This window comes from Staurois parvus, unplaced genomic scaffold (assembly GCF_062004578.1).
Source record: "Staurois parvus isolate SC_StPar_1 unplaced genomic scaffold, SC_StPar_1.0 ptg000183l, whole genome shotgun sequence".
NCBI classification, from domain to species: Eukaryota; Metazoa; Chordata; class Amphibia; order Anura; family Ranidae; genus Staurois; species Staurois parvus.
The window spans coordinates 3,763,296-3,785,301 of NW_028317979.1; the positions used below are offsets into that span (position 1 = coordinate 3,763,296).

At 40.0% G+C, this 22,006-nt stretch overlaps 1 protein-coding gene across 1 annotated transcript in view; it reads right to left on the reverse strand.

The window, feature by feature from the left end:
• DPYD (dihydropyrimidine dehydrogenase) overlaps nucleotides 1-22,006 on the reverse strand; it is a 1,720,296-nt gene that overhangs the window by 520,644 nt on the left and 1,177,646 nt on the right. Inside the window, exon 15 of the mRNA XM_089677280.1 lies at nucleotides 2,378-2,446. Within this exon, the coding sequence (XP_089533406.1) occupies nucleotides 2,378-2,446 (69 nt within the window). The remainder of the gene's footprint in view (nucleotides 1-2,377; nucleotides 2,447-22,006) is intronic.

Here is a 22,006-nt window from a genome sequence, read left to right on the forward strand (position 1 = left end):
ATCCTTAAATATTTTTCTGTTCACATGTATTATCCATTAAATTTCAAACTCCAAGTGAATATGTACAGGGCTTTTTTTCCTCAGAGAATAGGTGCAGGAACTCTCCCTTTCTGAGTCATCCCTTGTCTCTGCCTCTACTCACCTCAGAGCATTGTTCCTTTGTTATGCCCCCTACCCACCTCCCAGTAATGCCCCTTTTAGAGAATACAGAACCAAGTATCATTTTGTGGTGTTATGTGATTTTTATAGAATTTGTTAATGACAACAAGAAGAAGCAATAAAAGAGATCCCCTGCCAGCAACACTAAACCCCTCAAGTAACAATAGATCCAGCAGCAACAATGGACCACCCAAAACAAAATAACCCCACTAATAATGTTTTTCAAATGTTTGATCATTGCCTGTTGAATTACTCATTGGTTGTCTATTACATGGCACCCCTGCATGGGCGATCAGCTCTTTATATTGTTCAGCGTTTCAATAAAACTTTTGACAAAGAAAAATATAAAAAAGTGGAACCCTGCTTCAGTTGTCATGTAGTAACATGTACGATCTTTCCTGTCTACCCCAAAGCAAGTCAAGTTATAGACTATTTCTCCTCTTGCTTTGCTTCATCTTTGGTACAAACAGAAATCTGCTTTCTTGTTGACATTGAAACCTTGTTAACTCACACCTCTTTCTGATAATGCAGGCCAGTCTAATAGTTTGAATAGTCCCTCTTTTGAAACTTATCATAGGGAGGATTGGTCCATAGGTAAGGACTTTGTTGATTCAACTTCTGGCCTATTTATACCTTCCGCTTTAATCGGCTCAGACTCTATAGATTGGCTTACTAAGTTTTTGCTTTCTTCCTTTTGTAAATCCCTCTTTTCTATGAAAAATGTACTAGACCTCTTACATCATTTTAGGAACTATGCTCCTTTTCGGGATTTGGGAGGGGACATCCCCTCCAAGGAATGGCAGAGGGCTTTCCAATACACACATAAATCCTCTATTTACTGTTCCACACAGGAAAAAAAATTACAAACTGATCTCACGATGGTATAGGGACCCAGTTTTGGTTCACAGGATGTTACTGGTGTCTTCAGACACCTCCTGAAGTTGTGATGCAAAGAAAGGAACATATCTACACATATTGTGGGGGTGCAGCAGGATATACTCTTTTTGGCTGTCAATTTTCTTTATACTGTATAATGGGATTTATTATGAGTCTGTTACCCCATCACCAGAAATTGCATTGTTGTCCATTTTACCAGGTTCATATAAATCTCAAAAAGCAACTCTGTTGCATTTCTTTTTATCTGCTGCCCGACAATTGGTTGCCTCTTTATGGAAAGCCTCTTCCTCTCACTCCCTCACCCATTGAGTGCACATAGTCAATGATATTATGGGGATGGAAGAACTTGTGGCATAAGAAAATGACATGTGGGATAAATTTTGCACTCCATGCTTAATCTGATAACATTATTCCATCTCTGCTGCTTTGAAAGTCCTAGTGTTCTTAGGTACTATTCCATTTGAATCCTGATGTCCTAACCCCTTGTTCCACCACTCCTTGCAGCTGTGGGAGAAACAATTTTGATTTTCTTTTTTTTTTGCATTGGCATTGGTTCTTTTCCTAAATAGGCCCTGCCTCCATATTTGTGTTTACTACTCATGACCCAGAGCTCCTCCATCCCTATACCCTCCCTCCCCTTCTTCCTCCTCTTTTTTCTCTCCTCTCTTTCCTTTTATTGCTCCTCTTCCCTCTCTCTGACAAAAATAGGACTTATCACATTGGACTTGTTCTGTACTTTCTGCAGGCAGCTTGCTGAACAAGGTTCCATGGAAAGTGTCCCCGAATTATCTGGTGACTTTTCATGTAACAACTTGTATGATAATTTTTTTGATCATTGCTGTGTGACTTGTTGTGCTATGCTCAATTTGTAAAATAAACATGTATTCAACAGAAAAAGTTTCCCCAAATGTATCTTAGATTCTAGCCATCAACTAAAAGAGTCGGATCCACTGGTGAAACCAAATCAGAAAGGGGCATAGAAAAAGGCAGTAGTAAGTAAACGTAAATGTTTAAAATCAAGTTTCATTTAAACCAATAAAACTAATAACATCATACATGCTGAAAGCCAAGACCCTAGATAACAAGGGAATACAGATTCTCCAAAATACTGTATGTGGTTCCAAATACAGCCAATTGAAACATATGCCTTAATTAATTACATGATGATTGGTATTAGATTATGTAAGCACTTTTGGAATCTAGACCCAAATATTACAAATTAAGTATAACTATGTAGCATACATGCACGCTGCCTGCTAATAAATAACTGACGAATGCTGCAAACATGATTTGCAAATTAAAAGTTGATGGGGTAAGTTACCTCAGCCATTTGTGACAGTGCGGTCCAGTCATCTTTGTTGTAGCTGCACATAATGCTCGCAATGAGAATCTAAAAAAGATTACGCAGTTATTAAAAACATAAGAAAGAGGTAGGTAAGATGACATTTTACCTGGTTTCTATGACTTTTAAGTAAATTTGTGAAAAAAATGGTAATTTCAAATGCATATAGCAAGCATAACCTCAGCAGAATAACAGAATAACATGTCAAAACAATAAGCAGATGTAGAGATTTGGGCAGATGAAAATGTATAAAAACTTTAAGGTTTTTGGAAAGGTCAAGCTTGGCCATAATAATTTCTGAATTTTGAGTTTTCCTACTTGTCATTTATGTGACAGGCAGACCACATGACCAGCAAGGAGGCATAGGCGGCAGGAGGAGGTTGGATAAAAACATAACTAAGCCCAAAAACAAAATTTTAGCATATTGCAGCTTTAGTCTTTAATGTAAAAAACTGCAGCAGTCCATGTGGTGTGGTGGTTGCATCTTTTTTTCCATCCTAGAACATTTTGAGCAAGTACAGAAAATACATGTTGATTTTGCCAGTAATACTGTTTCCTTATGAGCTGACTCTTCTCTTTCCTGGTTCTCCTCATACTTATCTCAGCACATTTTCAGTGTTACATACAATACCATCTCCTCTGATCCTCTTTCTCTTTCTGTTGGGGTACCCCAAGGCTCCGTGCTTGGGCCCCTACTCTTCTCTCTCTATACCTCTTCTCTGGGGCTATTGATAACCTCCCATGGCTTCCAATACCACCTCTATGCTGATAACACCCAGGTCTATCTCTCGATTCTACAACTCAGTCCCTCAATCTCCTTACGGAGCACAAATTTATTGAGCGACATATCAGTATGGATGTCACACTACTTCCTCAATCTCAATCTTTCTAAAACTGAGCTTGTAATATTTCCTCTTCCCTGATCCCCTCTCCATGACTTTACCACTGAGATCAACAACACAACCATTGGTCCCTCCCCACATGCCAGGGTGCTAGGCGTAATCCTAGACTCTGACCTCTTCTTCAGCCCCCACATCCAATCACTGGTTAAATCTTGCCACCTTAACCTCCACAACACTTCCTGACTAACGACACCACAAAACAGCTTATTCGCTCCTTAGTTATTTCCTGCCTTGACTATTGCAACTCCCTCCTCACTGGCCTACCCCTACACAGACTATCCCCCCTTCAGTCTATTATGAGTGCTGCTGCTAGGCTAATACACCTACTAACTGATTAGTGACTGCTACCCCTCTCTGCCAATCTCTTCACTGGCTTCCACTAGCCCAATGTATAAAATTCAAAATGCTAACCACAAAGTACAAAGGCATCCACAATATCACCTCCAGTTACATCCTTTTTACCTCCTCCCACACTCCTCTCCAGGACCTTTCCAGAGCCTCTCCTCTGGAACTCCCTGCCCCAGTATGTCTGGTCAGCTCCTAGTCTGTCTGCCTTTAGGCGATCCTTGAAAACTCATTTCTTCCAAGAACCCTACCCCACCTCCACCTAAGAACTGTTCTTGAGTCACCTCCATCAGATCATCCCCAGCAGATATTACTTTTGTACCACTCCCCCTCCCTTTAGATTGTAAGCTCCATGAGCAGGGCCCTTCTATTTCTTCTGAAGTGAATTGTATTGTAATTGTACTGTCCGCCTTTATATTGTAAAGTGCTGTGTATACTGTTGGCGCTATATAAATCCTGTATAATAATAATAATATTAGTAAAGTCTGCAATAGTTATAATAATACAAATAAAACAGCAGCATCTTGAAAACATCAGTGTTTACCTCTTAAATAAGTTCTATGGTCACAGCATGTGCTTTCAGTGTTTTGTACTGTTATTGAAATAACAGTACAAACAATAGTTATTTTTGACAAGGCTACTTGAAAAACCTCCTTTCATGCTGTATGTTCTGCCTCTCTGCTGGCCATCTCTTTTCACAACTTTCTGGATTCCCTACATGCTTTGCAGCTCCTCCTCTTCAATCTCTAAAGACTACATATCCCATGTACTTCACTGCCTGCAAGCAGTGATTCCTGTACTGACTCCACCTCTGTACTGACTATGCCTACTTACAAGGCATAGTGGCTATGCATCACAGAATTCAAGGACGTAAATGTGTGAGGATACTCACAAAGTAAGTTTACAAACTTCAAGATCATTTGGATCAATAGGAGTAGGCTAGAAATATTTAAAATACAATGTGGAAATAAATTATTTGTTTTAAATTTTGACCATATGTATGTTTAAACTTCCTTACCCATAAGTGATCATTATATACGCATGAAAGACATTGCTCACCCATAAGTGATTGTTATATGTTGTAAGGTAGAATGTCATGCTGCTAGTATATACCTTTCTGGGGCTTCACTGCTAACACTCTGTCACCAGATGTCTAAATTAACTCCATCTATGGAAGACACTGCAAAGTAAAGTGATGGCACCAGGCTGTCTTAATGGATTCTGCAAATGATTTGAGAATGAGGGTGTGAAAGATTGATACCTTCATAAAGACTGTGTTAGACAGGGCAGAGATACAAAGTGCTGCCAAGAAACCTTGTCATTGCAGTCTCTGAACTATAGAAGCTGGTGGGTGATTCAACGCTCCAGAATCTACTTAGCATTTAAAAGTCTGGGTGCCCTTTAAAGCCCAACTGAAGTTGTAAAAGTAGATATACAGTCAGACAGACTTTGTGTCTACAATCGTCATAGTCTTTCCGCCACTTGTCCTGAGAGATTATGTCATGCTGGCCCCTTTTGCAGGTATAGCTGAAAACATTGTGCCTTTAGAGTATAAAATCCAGCAATACACTGTCAAACCCTGCTCTGCGCATGCTCAGTTGTTCTCTGTTATTGGCACTGTGCCAAAAATCAGAGCTACTAGAGGCCGATCTGCTGACAGCCTAAAGATTTATTGCTGCTCAGTGGCTCTGAGTTTCTGCAAAATGGCAGCCTCCAACAAGAAGAAACAGGAACAATGCTGGAGGCACACACTAATTTCAGTAGCATAATTATTAATGTGGAATGTATGTTCCATACTAAGGAACATCATTTTTATCAAGTTTTTATGAGTAAGGTCCTAATATGATAGTGCAGTACAACTTGTACCAGAGATAAGCTGGCCACACACAGTTAGTTTTATTTTTCCATTCAGCCAGTGGGCTAAAAAAAAAAAAATAATAATATTAAAGAAAAAAAAATATCTCCATCCACACAAATGAGGTGGAAGCAGAAACCCCCCAGGACATTGCATTCCTGTCAGAATACACTGATCAGTGGTTACAGCTGCTGGATTGATGGGAACAGTTTTAACATGTGCCTTCAACAAAAGTCAATTAAACAATACACACTTTAGCTTTAGCCACAGCTATAGGTGCACTGCACTATGAAACGTAACAGATCTGTTTAGATACAACCCTTTTCTTTTCAGCAATACAATTGTGTGGCTAATCTATCAGCTGAGAGCATTGCAGAGTAATTATACACAATTTAAATTTCACTGAGCAAAAAGGGTACTTTGAGACATTTCCTAGCAAAAACTACAAATCATTACATGTGGTGGTACAGCACTATATAAAAAATAAAAAGTTATGGGACTGTAACTCGGGTGTAAAGCGGTAGAAAAGTTCTGCTTGGTCATTTGTACCTACAAGTAAACTTATAATAAAGCTTAGCTGTAGGTACAAATGAAAGTTCTGCAGCCAGTAACATTGCTGCACTCTGAATTGAGGGCACACTGAATGTGGTGTTAATCCAGAGCACCATGCTTCATAAATCCCATGCACATGTGAAGTCATAGTGGGCAGGGGCGTATCTGCCACGAGGCCTTTGGTGGCTGTAAACTGCCTTTGGTGGCAGTTTACAGGGGGGTGGCGCTGCCCCCCAGGCAGAAGGGACACTGTGTTTCAGCAGCAGGACTGCCATGGGTGGGGGTACAGCCAAGCTGACACACAAGTAGGGTCACCCGGGTCAAGGGACCGGCTGCAGAGGAGGGCAGAGTGGTAGGTGGATCCCTGATGTGCGCTAGGAGCACATGAGGGCCAGGGCCCAGCTGTCAGTGTGCTGGAATGTGCAGGATGGTCAGGAGGTGCCAGCAGAGGGCCTGTGGAGGAGAAAGAAGAGGACGAGCTCAGGGTGGAGGAGCCCCCCCCCGCGCTCTTTTGCAACTGATGCCAGAATCCTGGGGGAGATAGACAAAGGCACCCTTCCTGGAGTGATCCTGACACCATCTGCAGGAGCCGCTGCTGGACAGGTAAGAGCTTGGAAGACTGGTGCTTCCTCGCTCCTGTCTCACTGTACCCTGACACACTGCCTCCCACTTGTCCTACTTCCCTCTCCCCGACCCATTGCCCCCCATCTGTCATGCAGCCCCTACCCGTCACCTTGCACTACACCTGTTCCGCTTCCCTCTCCTTTCCTGCTGCCCCACACCTGTTCCACTTCCCCCCTCCTGTCCTGGTGTCCCCAACACGTCCAACTACCCCTTACCTGTCCTGTTGCGCTCCTCCTGTCCCACTGCCACTCACCTGTCCCACTGCACTCCTCCTGTCCTGCTGCTCCCCCTCCAGTCCCGTGCACCCTTACACAACATGCTGTCCCCCGCCATGGTAGAGGTGAGCAGTATTAGCTGGGCCTCACATAGCAATGTCCTGAGAGTATTCCAGTCAAGCTTTGAGAGGTATATAAATGGCCTACACCTCTAGCAAGGGTATTATTCAGCTTTAGTCAGAGCTTCAAAATTTGTTTTTATCAACAATCACTCCTTAACTACATAGGCAGTTTTTTTTATTAAAGGTGAACTAACCCATTAATAGCATTTGAACAACTATTAAACTCTGTTGTCCTCTATTATTGTAGACAAGAGAACCACACCAGCGTAATGTAGCACATAGACAGGATCAGAGTCTTTTTAAACTTTTTAAATATAAAGGCTTAACCAAACCAACACATCTTTGATCTTTCCTCTGGTGTACAGTGTGTTAAATAATCAATAGTCTAAAGTCAGGCTTTTATCTGTATATAAAAAAAACACTAGTGAGGATGTCTTTTCTTGTTTGATAAACAGCGATATACTCCATGAAAGCATTTATTTTGACACAGTTGTCAACGCCAGTTGATCCATATAGGTTCTATGAGTTTTTGTTTTAGTTTTGAAATTATATAATTCAAAGGATTCATTTGGTTTTCTCAAAGATTACTGTCACGACATTTAGAAATGAAGTTTAATTCTGACAAAGCTTAATTAAGTTTATCTTTTATAGAAAATGGAACCAAACAAAAACCTTGCCTATGTGCCTGTCAAGTTATTAGCCCTACTTAGTGTCCAGGTCAACCATTCTCAACCTTTTTACCCCAGGGGAATCCCTGAAAACACTTTAGGTCCTAGGCAAACCATACTAAAAACCTCTGTCTGCAGCTCAGTGTGATCTATGAGTTGTAAATTTACTAATAAAATGAAGGGCACAATTCCACATATCTAGAGTATTTGACATCCGTAGTGAAACATTTTCTATAAAACAAAATATATTCAGTGATATAAAGTTATAATAAATCATTTAAATAATAATGATCAAAAAAATAAAAATGTGCCCTTGGATGGTGGAGAATGCTCCTTATCTTGGTGATCAGTGAGAAGACCTGCCCTCAACTGACAGCTACAAAATAATCATTTGTGTCAGTGGTTACTTATCTGGAAGATGAGAATGCAAGCTCCACTTGTCTCATTCTAAATGATATTGGCACCGGAACTATGCAGGTATTATCAGACAGGAGGTCAATCTACCACTGCTCAAGGTACCCCTGATGATACTCTAGCAACTTCTGGCGAAACCTTGGCTGAGAAAGCCTAGTCAAGGTGAATATAATAACCAGGAAAGGAAGTAATGGGAAGTTTCCTCAGTGGTGACACAAATGGCAATAAAACACAGACAGAGGTACAAATTCCTTGCTAAACAATTGTAGCCAGGCATTGGCTATATCATTACGCCTTTCATGGACTTCTACAGATGAGACTATAATTAATCCTTTTACCTCTAGTGCCCACTGTTGGGACTGCTGCATCACTTCCTGTTTGCAAAGTGGATCCAGTTCTTCTGACAGTAGAGGATCTTGGGACCTGTAGTCCTATGGCCAATACATACTGTATTCCTGAGTACTGATTGAGCTACAACTGCCAGAGAGATGGCAAAAAAGAAGGATGCTGGGAACGCAAATATATTCTACAACAAGAGATTGTCTCGCTCTCTTTGTGCTGTATTAAGAGCAGAACACAGGGGGGGCTGCCGTTCTCCTCCAGAGACAGATTGCTGGCTAATACTATGGGACTCTGCATACCACCGAGGCTTTTAGACACCACAGTTGTAGAGCCAGAGAGTGAGAGCTAGACTGCTGCTGTGACCCTAGGTGGAGTGATACCTGCTGTTTTAACCTTTATAATTTGGAGGTTATTGTATTTGGTAAGAGGCTAGTTCTGGCAGTGGTGGTTGCACAGCAGTGAAATTGGAGTGAAGTTTCACAGCACCAGACTATCTGGGAATTTATGAACTTTTGTGAATGTTTAATTAATTTAAAGGAGAAGCACTTGAGCACTTTCGTGTGAGAGCATTTTATTGTAAAATGTATGATTTGTTTGCACTTTGCTTTTTACATATGAACTGGTTGCACTGGATCACTTTTCAGGTGTGGTATACAGGTGAAACTCAAAAAATTAGAATATCGTGCAAAAGTTCATTTATTTCAGTAATGCAACTTAAAAGGTGAAACTAATATATGAGATAGACTCATTACATGCAAAGCAAGATAGTACAAGCCGTGATTTGTCATAATTGTGATGATTATGGATTACAGCTCATGAAAACCCCAATCCACAATCTCAGAAAATTAGAATATTGTGAAAAGGTGCAATATTCTAGGCTCAAAGTGTCCCACTTTAATCAGCTAATTAAGCCATAACACCTGCAAAGGGTTCCTGAGTCTTTAAATGGTCTCTCAGTCTGGTTCAGTAGGAATCAAAATCATGGGAAAGACTGCTGACCTGACAGTTGTGCAGAAAACCATCATTTCCCTCCATAAGGAGGGAAATCCTCAAGAGGTAATTGCAAAAAAAGTTGGATGTTCCCAAAGTGCTGTATCAAAGCACATTAATAGAAAGTTATGTGAAAGGGAAAAGTGTGGAAGAAAAAGGTGCATAAGCAGCAGGGATGACCGCAGCCTGGAGAGGATTGTCAGGAAAAGGCCATTCAAAAGTGTTGGGGACTTTTACAAGGAGTGGACTGAGGCTGGAGTCAGTGCATCAAGAGCCACCACACACAGACGGATCCTGGACATGGGCTTCAAATGTCGTATACCTCTTGTCAAGCCGCTCCTGAACAACAAACAACGTCAGAAGCGTCTTACCTGGGCTAAAAAAAAACAGACCCAGTCTTTTCTGATGAGAGCAACTTTTGCATCTCATTTGGAAACCAAGGACCCCGAGTATGGAGGAAGAATGGAGAGTCACACACTGCAAGATGCTTGAAGTCCAGTGTGAAGTTTCCACAGTCTGTGTTGATTTGGGGAGCCATGTCATCTGTTGGTGTTGGTCCACTGTGCTTCATTAAGTCCAGGGTCAATGCAGCCGTCTACCAGGAGATTTTGGAGCACTTCTTGCTTCCTTCCGCAGATGAGCTTTATGGGGATGCTGACTTCATTTTCCAGCAGGACTTGGCACTTGCCCACACTGCCAAAAGCACCAAAACCTGGTTCAATGACCGTGGAATTACTGTACTTGTTTGGCCAGCAAACTCACCTGACCTGAACCCCATAGAGAATCTATGGGGCATTGCCAAGAGAAAGATGAGATACATGAGACCGAACAATGCAGAAGAGCTGAAGGCCGCTATTGAAGCATCTTGGTCTTCCAGAACACCTCAGCAGTGCCACAGGCTGATAGCTTCCATGCCACGCCGTATTGAGGCAGTAATTGCTGCAAAAGGGGCTTAAACCAAGTACTGAGTACATATGCATGCTTCTACTTTTCAGAGGTCCGATATTGTTCTATGTACAATCCTTGTTTTATTTATTGCATGTAATATTCTAATTTTCTGAGATTGTGGATTTGGGGTTTTCATGAGCTGTAAGCCATAATCATCACAATTATGACAAATCACGGCTTGAACTATCTTGCTTTGCATGTAATGAGTCTATCTCATATATTAGTTTCACCTTTTAAGTTGCATTACTGAAATAAATGAACTTTTGCACGATATTCTAATTTTTCGAGTTTCACCTGTATAATGATCCATAATTTTTTATATGAATTTGAAGCATAATTGTTATATGAATTTTGATGCATACTTTTTTATATGAATTTTGTATATGTTTAGTTGCACTTGAGCACTTTTTACTTTATTTTTATTTAAAGGGACAGCTCAGCGTTTTGTGGTATATTTATTATGGTATGGTATAGTTTATTTATTATTAATATTGTTTTTATTTATTTTTGATGCAAGTAGTGTAAATACTTAAATTTGACTTCAGCCAACTTGCAATTCACTGTATAGGAGACAGTTTTGTGTACTGCATTGTTTGCTAACATGGGGCATGTTGATAGGAGAGTGCAGAAATGGAGATACGCTGATCAATCTGCTGTTTCAGCTTTCACTGTCCAGTTATAGGCTGAGGGAGAGACACAATTTAAGGGCTTGTTCACACCAGATGAAGCCCAGTGCCTTTTTATTTCTGCACCAAAATGCATGCACATTGTTTTCCATCTGTTCCAATGGCCCTAGTTCACACCAGTGCAGTCAGTTCCAGTCAGTTTCTGGTGCAGAAAAAAGTTGGACATGCTGCATTTTTTCTGCACAAAACTATACTGGAACACAGCAAAACGTATTAAAAAATGCCCCGGAACAGAGTGTGGTGGGAACTGCAAGTAAAAATGCATCCAGAACACATCCTGAGTGCATTTGTGTGGTGTAAACTAGCCCTAAAAGTGTTTACTAATTGCAGAATAGAAAATCAGCTGTATTTCATTAGTGAATTTATCTGAGTGCCTTTCAACCTTATCTGTCAAGGTGTGCTTACTCTCTTTCAGCATATACTGTATATAACAGTTGAGGTCATCACTGTAGATGGTCAAATTTAGTGTAGAACTGTCCAGCAACCACCAAGAAAAAATATCTTGAGCAGCCTAGTTTGCTCACAGATTTAATCATATATTATAATAAATTAATAAAAAAAACACTTAAAATAGCTAATCTGCCTGGTTCCTTTTTTTAGCTTGGCAGATGTCATTTTTTGATGTGACTGGTTCCTTTTCCTACTCATAGCAAGCACAGGAATCTAAAGGGAGTTTGTAGTGCCTAGTTTTAAAAACCCTGTACCAGCCCCAGGCAATGTAAAGGGACTTTACTTACAGAAATGTAAAAGTGGTAACCACTTAAATGTACTGTTTATATGTAGGAGTTGGGGGTTGTCTACATTAAAAAAAAGTAAAGACAGATACATTTACTTTTATATATGATTTTTATTCACTTGCACTTAATTATTATCATTAAATGTCCATCATCTTGTCCTCTCCAGGTGTATAAAGGAAACATTTGAAGAGCCATATATGCTAATTGCTTTACTAGTAATTCTGCAAATCAGTATTCTCCTAATATGGTACATTTCCAAGTTCTAACACTTTGACGCAAACAACAAATTTCTATTCCGCGTGGCATTTTGCAGCACCTTCCGCAATTCATCACATATTAAAAAACTGGTAGCGGGACCAATGAACTAAATAAAAGAAGCAGACAAATTGAATTCACAATGAAAAATCCAGAACAAGGTACAGGATAAGATTCATGTCTTGCTCAGACGTAGTGCGCTGATGCTAAGCAGCCTGTAAATAGACCTCAGTGACGTGACTGGAATAGAATGCTATTGTCAAGCACATTGGAAATCAAGGCAACTATTTCTGTTCAGGATATACGCTAAATTTTTTATTAGACAAAAGTACAAGCGAGTCAGAGGTGAGCTGCTGTAAATTAGAAGTGGCTGAGTTAGGTTTTGTCAAATTATATTCATGAAGCACGAAGGTCCTCTGGGATCTCACCAAAAAAAAAAGTGTAGAGTCTGGAATGTGATACCTTCAACAGCTGTTAATTTCATTAACAAGTTTATTAATTAGAGAAACATTGCCCTGTTTAAATCTTTATTACAGAACATTGCATGGTAATGTTTGAGGGTGGAAAACACTGACACATATCTTCTGCATTGCAGTATTCAAGAAATGTTTGCTACTTTCTGCATACTTTATCTCTAGGTGAAAAATACATATATTGAGAACAGGGGTTGACTAGAAAAGGGATGACCATCCTTTTTCCACTACAGGTAGCAAATTTTACCTTCACTGCATTCAAAGTGAAAAAGCATACAGGAGGAAATATCTTTTGACATTATATATTTATTAATAAGTTTTATGTTTTGCCTGGGGTTTTCCTTTAAAACATTCTAGCAGCTGGCCTGTATGGACTATCAATCTGTCCCTAGGACCTATTTGCCAAAAACAACCAAGCTTTGATATTATTACAAGACAAGGTTAAAACAAAGTTTATCTTTGGTAATTATATTTCAATATGTACCATTGAGGATTACCTACCCTCCCATTGGCATGGAGATTATAATAGAAAGAAAACAGGCCAGCTGTTATGCTCATAATTATGGAGCTTTAAAAATGAATACTTTCAGTTAACTTCAGGTAAGTGCATATAGTTAATTCTCCTCTGCATAGGCTATCTGCCTCAATTCCAACATTTTCCTGGATTCAGAAATCCTCCTTAAAAGAGTGACAGTGCCTTTGTACTAAAATATGTGAGGAGCAGCATAAGAGGAACCCAAAAATGAAGAAATTATACCATATTGTTCCTGTTCCTCCAATATACAATGCAACAGAAAAAAATGCTGCTTTGATATTAGATTGAAGAGACAGGAGGGTCCCTTTTTAAAGCTGACAACCCTATATTCTTCTTATGTTCTACTCATAATACCATGCCCCCAATCATCTGTGAATATCTTTTATAAACTTATGAATGGAAGTGCCCACCCAACTATTCAAACACACATGTAGCATGAGGTCTGCAAGATCCCTACAGTAGTTGACAGCCTAGCATTATTCACAGATATAAAGTGAAGTGATAAACTTTGGGATATGAACTTATCATTTACTGTAACATGATTACCTTGTTTTTAAGTAATCTATCATTGTGTTAGTTGACCCTCCATGTCACTAGACGAAGTGTAGGAATTAAAGAGACACAAGGCTCAGAATCTAAGAAGCTGTCCAGTAGTCACAAGATCATCCCAGGGATCATGGACATCACCCAAGTTGCATCCCTCACAATCCCCTGCACTGGCAACAATTGAAAGCAACCAGCTGAAGTAAAAAAAACATAAAGTAAGATTGTGGTCCAGACAAGCAAGAGGTCAGGGCAGGCAGCTGACAGGAATTGTCAATGTCAAGTCAAGTTGTAAACAGGTATCAGAGACAGTAACAAGACAACAGAGGGGGGAAAGCCTGGGAAGAGAATCTCACAGAGGTCTTTGCTCAGATAATTCCCAATTGTGCTGAGCAAATTCCTGAGCACAGGACATCAGCGAAAGACCATGCTACACTTTCTACTATAAACCAATAGAGGGAGCAGAGGAATGCCTAAACACTTTGAGTAAGACTTGGTGCCTGTTCCCAGGGAGGATGGAATTCACTGTACAGAGAAGAAAAAGAAATTATCTGTCCCAGGTAAGAAACAGGTTGATTCTGCAATGAGCCTTTACAGTTTCAGATTCCAGCATAGGCCAGTTTTAAAGAGAACAATCTGTGATATACTCACACTAGATAACTTACCATTTTAAAACCACACACTATACGTTGCTACCAGGTGTGGCACCATTATAAGAGTACTCCTTAGAATTCCTCTCTGAAATCAATGAGATTTCTTGTAAGTTCGGGAAGCCATATTGGAGCAGGGAACACTTGTAGCTGTCTACCATTGCATCAACAGATCACTGCATTAAAGGCTGGACTATATTACCTTCCCTGAACCATTAAACTTTTAAAATAAAATTAAACAAAACAAATAATAAATAAATAAATAAACACAATAAACAAAAAACCCTCCTTCCTTCATCCTTCAGGTCTTAATGAACAGATGTTATGTTCATAATGTGCAAGTTTGTGCAAACTCATTCTGCATTTTATTATTGCAAACATGGAAAAACAGTGTTGTCATAACAATGCATATCATGTATAAACATGATTCATCCATAACTTACCCATGCACTCATGATATTAGCACACTGATGTGTTTTACTGATATGTGTTGCAATGAACAGGTCAAAGAAAAAAAAACATCACTACATTAAAAGGTAAACTCGAACTAATGTGATAACCTTGTACTCAAAATGCTTTGAAAATTATAGCAATAATATAAATATCTGCAGTCGCACGGATTAAACAAAATTAGTGGTAATTGGGACCCAGTGATCATGTGATCAAAATGCGATCACATGACCACAATGTTAGCAAAGCTTTTATGAATCAAACTAATTTATAACAGCGTTGCTTCTTTACCTGGTGAGCTGTGATTGGCCCACAGCTCTCACATCGTACATGGACCAATAGAAGCAACCTGTACCATGTGATTAGCTGTAGCCAGACACAGATCACTGGTATTTTGAACTGTCAAGAACTTAACCCATTCATGAAAGTTCAAAGCAAGTATTGCACTGCAGGGGCAATAATCTTTATTGCTCCTGCAATGCTGAGTGCAAAAAAAAAAATCCTTGATCACCCCCCCCAGAGTAGCTGAATATTACAGTAATATTGAACTACTCTGGTGGAAGTATTTTTTTTATATAGTAGAAAAAAATATAAAATAATGTTAAAATGTTAAATAATGTTAAAAAATATTTTTTATTTATTATTTAAAATTTTGTATGTTTTTTTTAAAACTACTTGCTGACCGCTCGCCGCAATGTGCAGGTGAGCAATGGCTCTGGGCAAAGCGACATACCCTTATGTCGCTTCCTAAGCAGTACATTTTACACACACATGAGAGTAGCACATTTAACCCTTTGATCACCCCTAGTAACCCTTGGATCACCCTGTCACCCAGCCAGTGCTCCTAATACAGTGTCAGTATATAGAATGTTTTACTGATCAATGTATTACTGCAACCAGAGACACCAAATAATGTCAGGGTCAGTTAGCACCCCTCCCAGCCAGGGCCAGCTAGCGTTAGACTGGCCGCATACTATCACACTCACGCTATAGGTCACTGATCACGGCCATTACTAGTATAGTGTTTATATGGATCAATGTCCCCAAAAATGCAGTGTTAGCAGGATCAGCCCCGCTCGCTGCCAGCACTAGTGTTTTGCTCCTAGCTTTTTTTCATGGAAGATTTGTATTAATTGATTGTGGGCCAAAGCAATTTACATGTGCAACAATACATCACTGTCCACCCAAATTCAGCTCTTGCCAGACAATTTGTGTGGAAATCTATCACAGTTTCCAAATTTAAAACTTTTTCGGGCCTAACCCTTAACATGGGCATTAAAAAAAGAATGAATTGCAGTCATATTGGTCGACAGACCAGATTCATCATATGCCCATGTTCGCTGCTGTGCCCAACAAGGATCAGCAATGTACTGGTACATCTCTGGACTTTGAGTGGTTATGCCAGGATGATGCCTGCAGCTACAGGCATCATCCTGGTACATACGTTTTTATGTAAAAGCAATCCAAGCAACTAGTTAGCTGTTGGTCTGCTATTTCAATTAGTGGGAAAGAATATCCCCCCTCCAACCACCATCCATGGCTTTCTTGGGCTCTCTCGTTTCACTGGTTCCCCCGGATGACCATACAGCTAATCGTAAACCAGAAAGGCTCCAATCATGTCTATGGTCTAAAAGACAATGAAGCTATGAGCATTTCATCATTTCCGTTTCACCGGATATAAACAGTACCATTTTAAAATTGGGAAAGCATCTGATCAGACCGATTATGGTGTGATCAGATGCTTTAAGGGCAGAGGAGAGATGTAGAGTCTAATAGACCCAAGATTTCACAGAAAAGAGTACCTGTCATTGCCTATTGCTATCACAAGGAATATTTACATTCCCTGGGATAACAATAAAAGTGATTTAAAAAAATGAGCGGGACAGGGTAAAAATGAAAAAAAAGCAAAATAAATTTTAAAAAATTACCCCAGCCTCCCCCCGTGGTCAAGGTGAACACAAGTTTCGGTCCCATGTCGGTATGTAAACAGAGACTGCACCATGCATGTGAGGTATCACCACAAACATAAGATTGAGGGCAGTAATTCTAGCACTAGACCTGCTCTGTAAATCTAAAGTGGTAACCTGTAAATGTTTTTAAAGCATCCCCTATTTACATAATTTGTGGCTGTTGCATGGGCGTGCACAATTTTAAAGCATGTCATGTTTGGTATCATAACATCATCTTTTATATTTTATCAAACAATTTGCAATATATTTTTGTGCATTAACTAGTTGCTGACCGCAGATAGCTGAATGACGGCTGCACTGCGGCCGGCCAGTTCTGGGTGGACGTCATATGACGTCCTCCCAGAACGCGCTCTCCTGCGCGCCCCAGGGGGCGCGCACCCGGCGATCTCCGTGATCGCTGTGTCCTACGGACACAGCTGATCACGTGATGTGGTAAAAGGCCAATCATACCGGTCTTTTACCACGTGATCAGCGGTGTCTAATGACACGCTGATTACAGGGAAATGCAAGTGCCGGTTCTCGGCTGCACTTTCCTCACGCTGTCAGATCGTGAGGAAAGTACTGCCGAGAACCGGCAGTTGTCAGAGCGAGGATCGGCACCGATCATCAGGGCACTGATGATCAGTGCCCTGATGATCGGTGCCCAGCAGTGCCACCCACAAGTTCCGCCCACCTGTGCCCAGCAGTGCGCCCACTAGCTCCGCCCACCTGTGCCCAGCAGATCACCCACCTGTGCCCAGCAGTGCACCCACCTGTGCCCAGCAGTGCACCCACCTGTGCCACTCTGCAGTGTCACACACCTGTGCCCAGAAGTGCCACCTACCTGTGCCCAGCAGTGCCACCCACCTGTGCCCACCCACCTGTGCCCACCAGTGCCACCCACCTGTGCCCACCTGTGCCCACCCACCAGTGCTGCCTACCAGTGCCACCCACCAGTGCTGCCCACCAGTGCCACCCACCAGTGCCACCCACCAGTGCTGCCAGTCAGTGCCACCAGTCAGTGCCCAGCGGTTGTGCCAGTCAGTGCCGCCAGTCAGTGCCCAGCAGTGATGCCAGTCTGTGCCGTCTATCAGTACCCATCATCAGTGTCACCTATCAGTGCCGCCTATCAGTGCTGCATATTAGTGCTGCCTATCCGTGACACCTCATTAGTGCTGCCTATCAGTGCCGCCTATCCGTGCCACCTCATTAGTACTGCCTATCAGTGCCCTTTAGTGCTGCCTATCAGTGCCCATCAGTGCCGCCTATCAGTGCCCATCAGTGCTGCCTCATCAACGCACATCAGTGAAGGAGAAAAATTACCTGTTTGAAAAATTTTATAATAGAAACAAAGAAACTTTTTTTTTTTTTCAAATTCTTTGCAATTTTTAAATTTATAGCACAAAAAGTAAAGTGCCCAGTGGCGATTAAATACCACCAAAAGAAAGCTCTATTTGTGAGAAAAAAATGATCAAAATTTCATATGGGTACAATGTTGCATGACCGCGCAATTGTCAAAGTGCGGCAGCGCTGAAAATTGGCCTGGTAAATAAGGGGGTATAAGTGCCTGGTAGGCAAGTGGTTAAGATTCTAAAAAGTGTATTTTTTCCAAAAACATTGCGTTTGAAAAATCGCTGTGCAAATACTGTGTGATATAAAAAATTTCAACACCAACCTTTTATTCTCTAGGGCCTCTGCTTTAAAAATATATATAATGTCTGGGGGTTCAAAGTAATTTTGTAACAAAAAACCTGTTTTTTCAAGTAAACAAAAACTGTCAGAAAAGGCTTGGTTTTCAAGTGGTTAGAAAAGTGAATGATGTGTGGCATAAGCTTCTAATGTTGGCCTGGAAATGGATAGTTGAAGCCCCCACCCCAATTTTTGAAAGTAGACACTCCAAGGTATTCACTAACAGGCACTTTGCAGATCTCCTTTGTTGCCACAAGTTTTTGGAAAACGGGGAAAGAAAACAAAAATGTATTTTTTCTTTTATTCTTTTTCAAAACCCTGTAACAAAAATGATATCTGCAAAATACTCACCAAGACTCTTATCAAATTCCTTTGGATGTCTACTTTCCAAAGAGGGGTCATTGTGGGGGGTGTACTGTCTTGGCATTTTAGGGCCTCCTAAACCTATGATAGATTTTGCGGATGTGTATGTGGCTAGGCTACCAAAAAGGCTCTTACATGTGGTATCCCCATACTTGGGAGAAGTAGCAGGTTGTGTTTTGGGGTGTTATTTCACATATACCCATGGCATGTGTGAGCAAATATATCATTTAACTGACAACTTTGTGTAAAAAACATTTTTTATGTAATTTTCCAAAAATGCGTAGCAAAAAATAAAATGTTCCATGGACTCAACATGCCTCTCAGCAAATGCTTTGGGGTGTCTACTTTCCAAAATATACCATAGTTTGTAGATGCTATAACTTTCACACAAACCAATTAATATATAATTGGTTTGTGTGAAAGTTACCAAAGACATGTAGCGGAATATATTTTAGCCTAAATATATGACTAACTTTGAGTTTACAATACATTTTTTATAACCAAATGTAAAAAATATAGTTTTTTTCAAAATTTTTGGTCTTTTCTTGTTTATATCTCAAAAAATAAAAAGCCCATTGGTGATCAAATGCCACCAAAATAAAGCTCTATTTGTGTGAAAAATGGGACATAAATTTTGTTTGGGTACAGCATTTCATGATCGCAAAATTACCAGTTGAAATAGCGCAGTGCTGAATAGTAAAAAAAATGGCCTGGTCATTAAGAAATCTACAGGGGGGATAAGGGGGATAAATCCTCCGGAGGGCAAGTAGTTAACTTTACAAATCTAAAAGACTGTTCTAGGCAGTTCACAATGTTCAGTAACATTAAAATGGCATTAAACCCCAAACCAAAGATGTAATGTATTTCAGCTTACCGATCATTAGATGTAGTGGCTGCATTAATTTCCTTTTTTTAAGCATTCTTCCCCTATGTTTGCACTCTTTTTGCACCTTACCAGTAACACGCCTGCTGTATTAGGGTGTCCCTACTCTGGATGAATGAGCACAGGGGGCAGAGCAGACAGTAGTATTGTCAGTCTGGGAGAGGGAGTAGTGTTAAATATACTAGCAGATTTAAATATACTAACATATTAAATTAGCATTTACAGCTTACATATTTTGTTTTCCTTTTAGGATAAAGGTTTTACATAAATAAAAGCTGATCATAGTAAGCACCCCTGTCAGTGGTAAATGGTTTGTCTCATTCCTGTAAACCAATGCAATTGCAGGAGAGACTTACTGACCAGACCACCAGATAAAAATAGAAGAAAAAAAGCCTGTAAAAGAAAACTAATGCATCACATCTAAGAATTGGTAAGTCTGCGATATAATAAATGTTTGATTTTGCGTTTAATACTGCTTTAACATTTCTCAACAAAAGCTTTACCACTTAACATAAAAAAACAGTCTCTTAAGTTCCAGTCAAGTGACTTTTTCTTGACCAAGATGATGTAATCAGTCTGCTGCAGCCTGGAAGTCATCAATTTCTCCACCCATGATCATACCAAACAATGCTACTTTCTAGCAAATCACAAAGCAAGAGGCTACAGCAGGAGCACCAGGATTTACATGTCACATCTGAGCAAGCGTCTATATTTAGGAAAGAGATTCTGTCTTTGTGATCGAGAAATATTTTCCAACTTGTCCCTTCGACAGAAGTCAATCAGGTGACACAGGGACTACCACACTGGTTGAAATGTGTCCATTCCCTACTGAACCCTCTGAATTTCAGTTAGGGCAACACAGTGGCTAAATGGTTAGAACCCAGGACTCACTGCACCAGCGTAGGGTCTGACAATGTGTCCAAGGATTTCATCCCGAAACCTAATGGCAGTCAGGGTGCCATTGTCTAGCCTGTAGAGGTCTGTGCATCAAGGTATCACCTCATGCTTCTAGGGTCCAGGTATCGCCTCATGTTACCAGTAGCAACACTGACCCTAGCCAAATGCAAAACTAGTCAAAAACAGTCAGAAAAGATGAGTAGGGAAAAAATTGTCAGTGGCCTCCACCTGTAAAACCATTCCTGTTTTGGGGTTTGTCTCATTATTGCCCATCTAGTGCACCTGCTGTTAATTTCATTAACACCAAAGCAGCTGAAACTGATTAACAACCCCCTCTGCTACTTAACTGACCAGATCAATATCCCAGGAGTTTAATTGACTTGAAGCTATACTCCTATTAAAAAGTGTTCTTTTAATTTGTTTGAGCAATGTATGTAAAAGAGCTGAATAATTGATGGCGCTATATAAGTACCTGTAATAATAATAATAATAATAGCCAGCTTTACACACATTATTTGTGTGTTTTTCACATGAAAAAGATATCTGATGCTAGGTCCACTTTAAGGATGAAGATGCTGTATAACTTGATTTCTAATCTGAACAATGTGTTCATCTTTGCTTTCAAAAAGATTACAGAATATATATGTAAATGTATAGAATTACAATCTGAACCCGCTCCCCCTTTTCACTCTCATTCTATCTAGTATCTGATCTAGAACAATAATGAAATAAAAGATGCCCCTTATTAAACATAAAGCCATGCAGGACATCAAAGCATGTGCAGCAAGAGAGCTAACAATTGCAAATCCTGTCATGTCTGCAAGGAGCAGAGGAATTATCTTGTTATCAATTTAATAATAGAACATTGAAGTAAATAATGCCATCTACTGACATAAGTAACACTGTTGCCTCTTGGGAAATCCACGTCTGTAGAATCTGTCAATCTGGATGGATATGGTCATATTAAGGTAGCAGGGAAAGAATAGATTTATAGACTGAAGGTGCAATGTTTAATAAGAAGATTCTGCATAGTGATAAAGACAAGTCATTCAGAATGGCTTGACATACCTGACCTGCATTCTTTCTCATTTTATACATTTCCCCCACCTGGTTTTCTTGTATGAATAATTTAATCAGACATTAACCTTTTAGCCCATGCTTTATTTTTTTCTTTCTGAACTACATACTTTTGATTGGAATATTTAACCAGGAAATTAAATACCATACAGTACAGTACATTTGCAGAGAAGATATTCTGTTGAACTATATGCAGTGGAATTATGGTTTAAACTATGCCTTTTGCTTCAGATTATATATGGTATTTATACTTCTTTTGCACACAGTTAAGGTCATTTAAGAAATGCAAAATGTGTGCTTGCAGCTGATAATATGATTAAATGGTCAATATTACCTAGTTGCAAGCTGTTTCTGATCAGTAGCATTCTGGTCTTCTACACTAAATGGCCTTGTTGATACACTGAAAAAATGGAAGGAAAGGCAACCTGTAACAAAAAAGTGGTA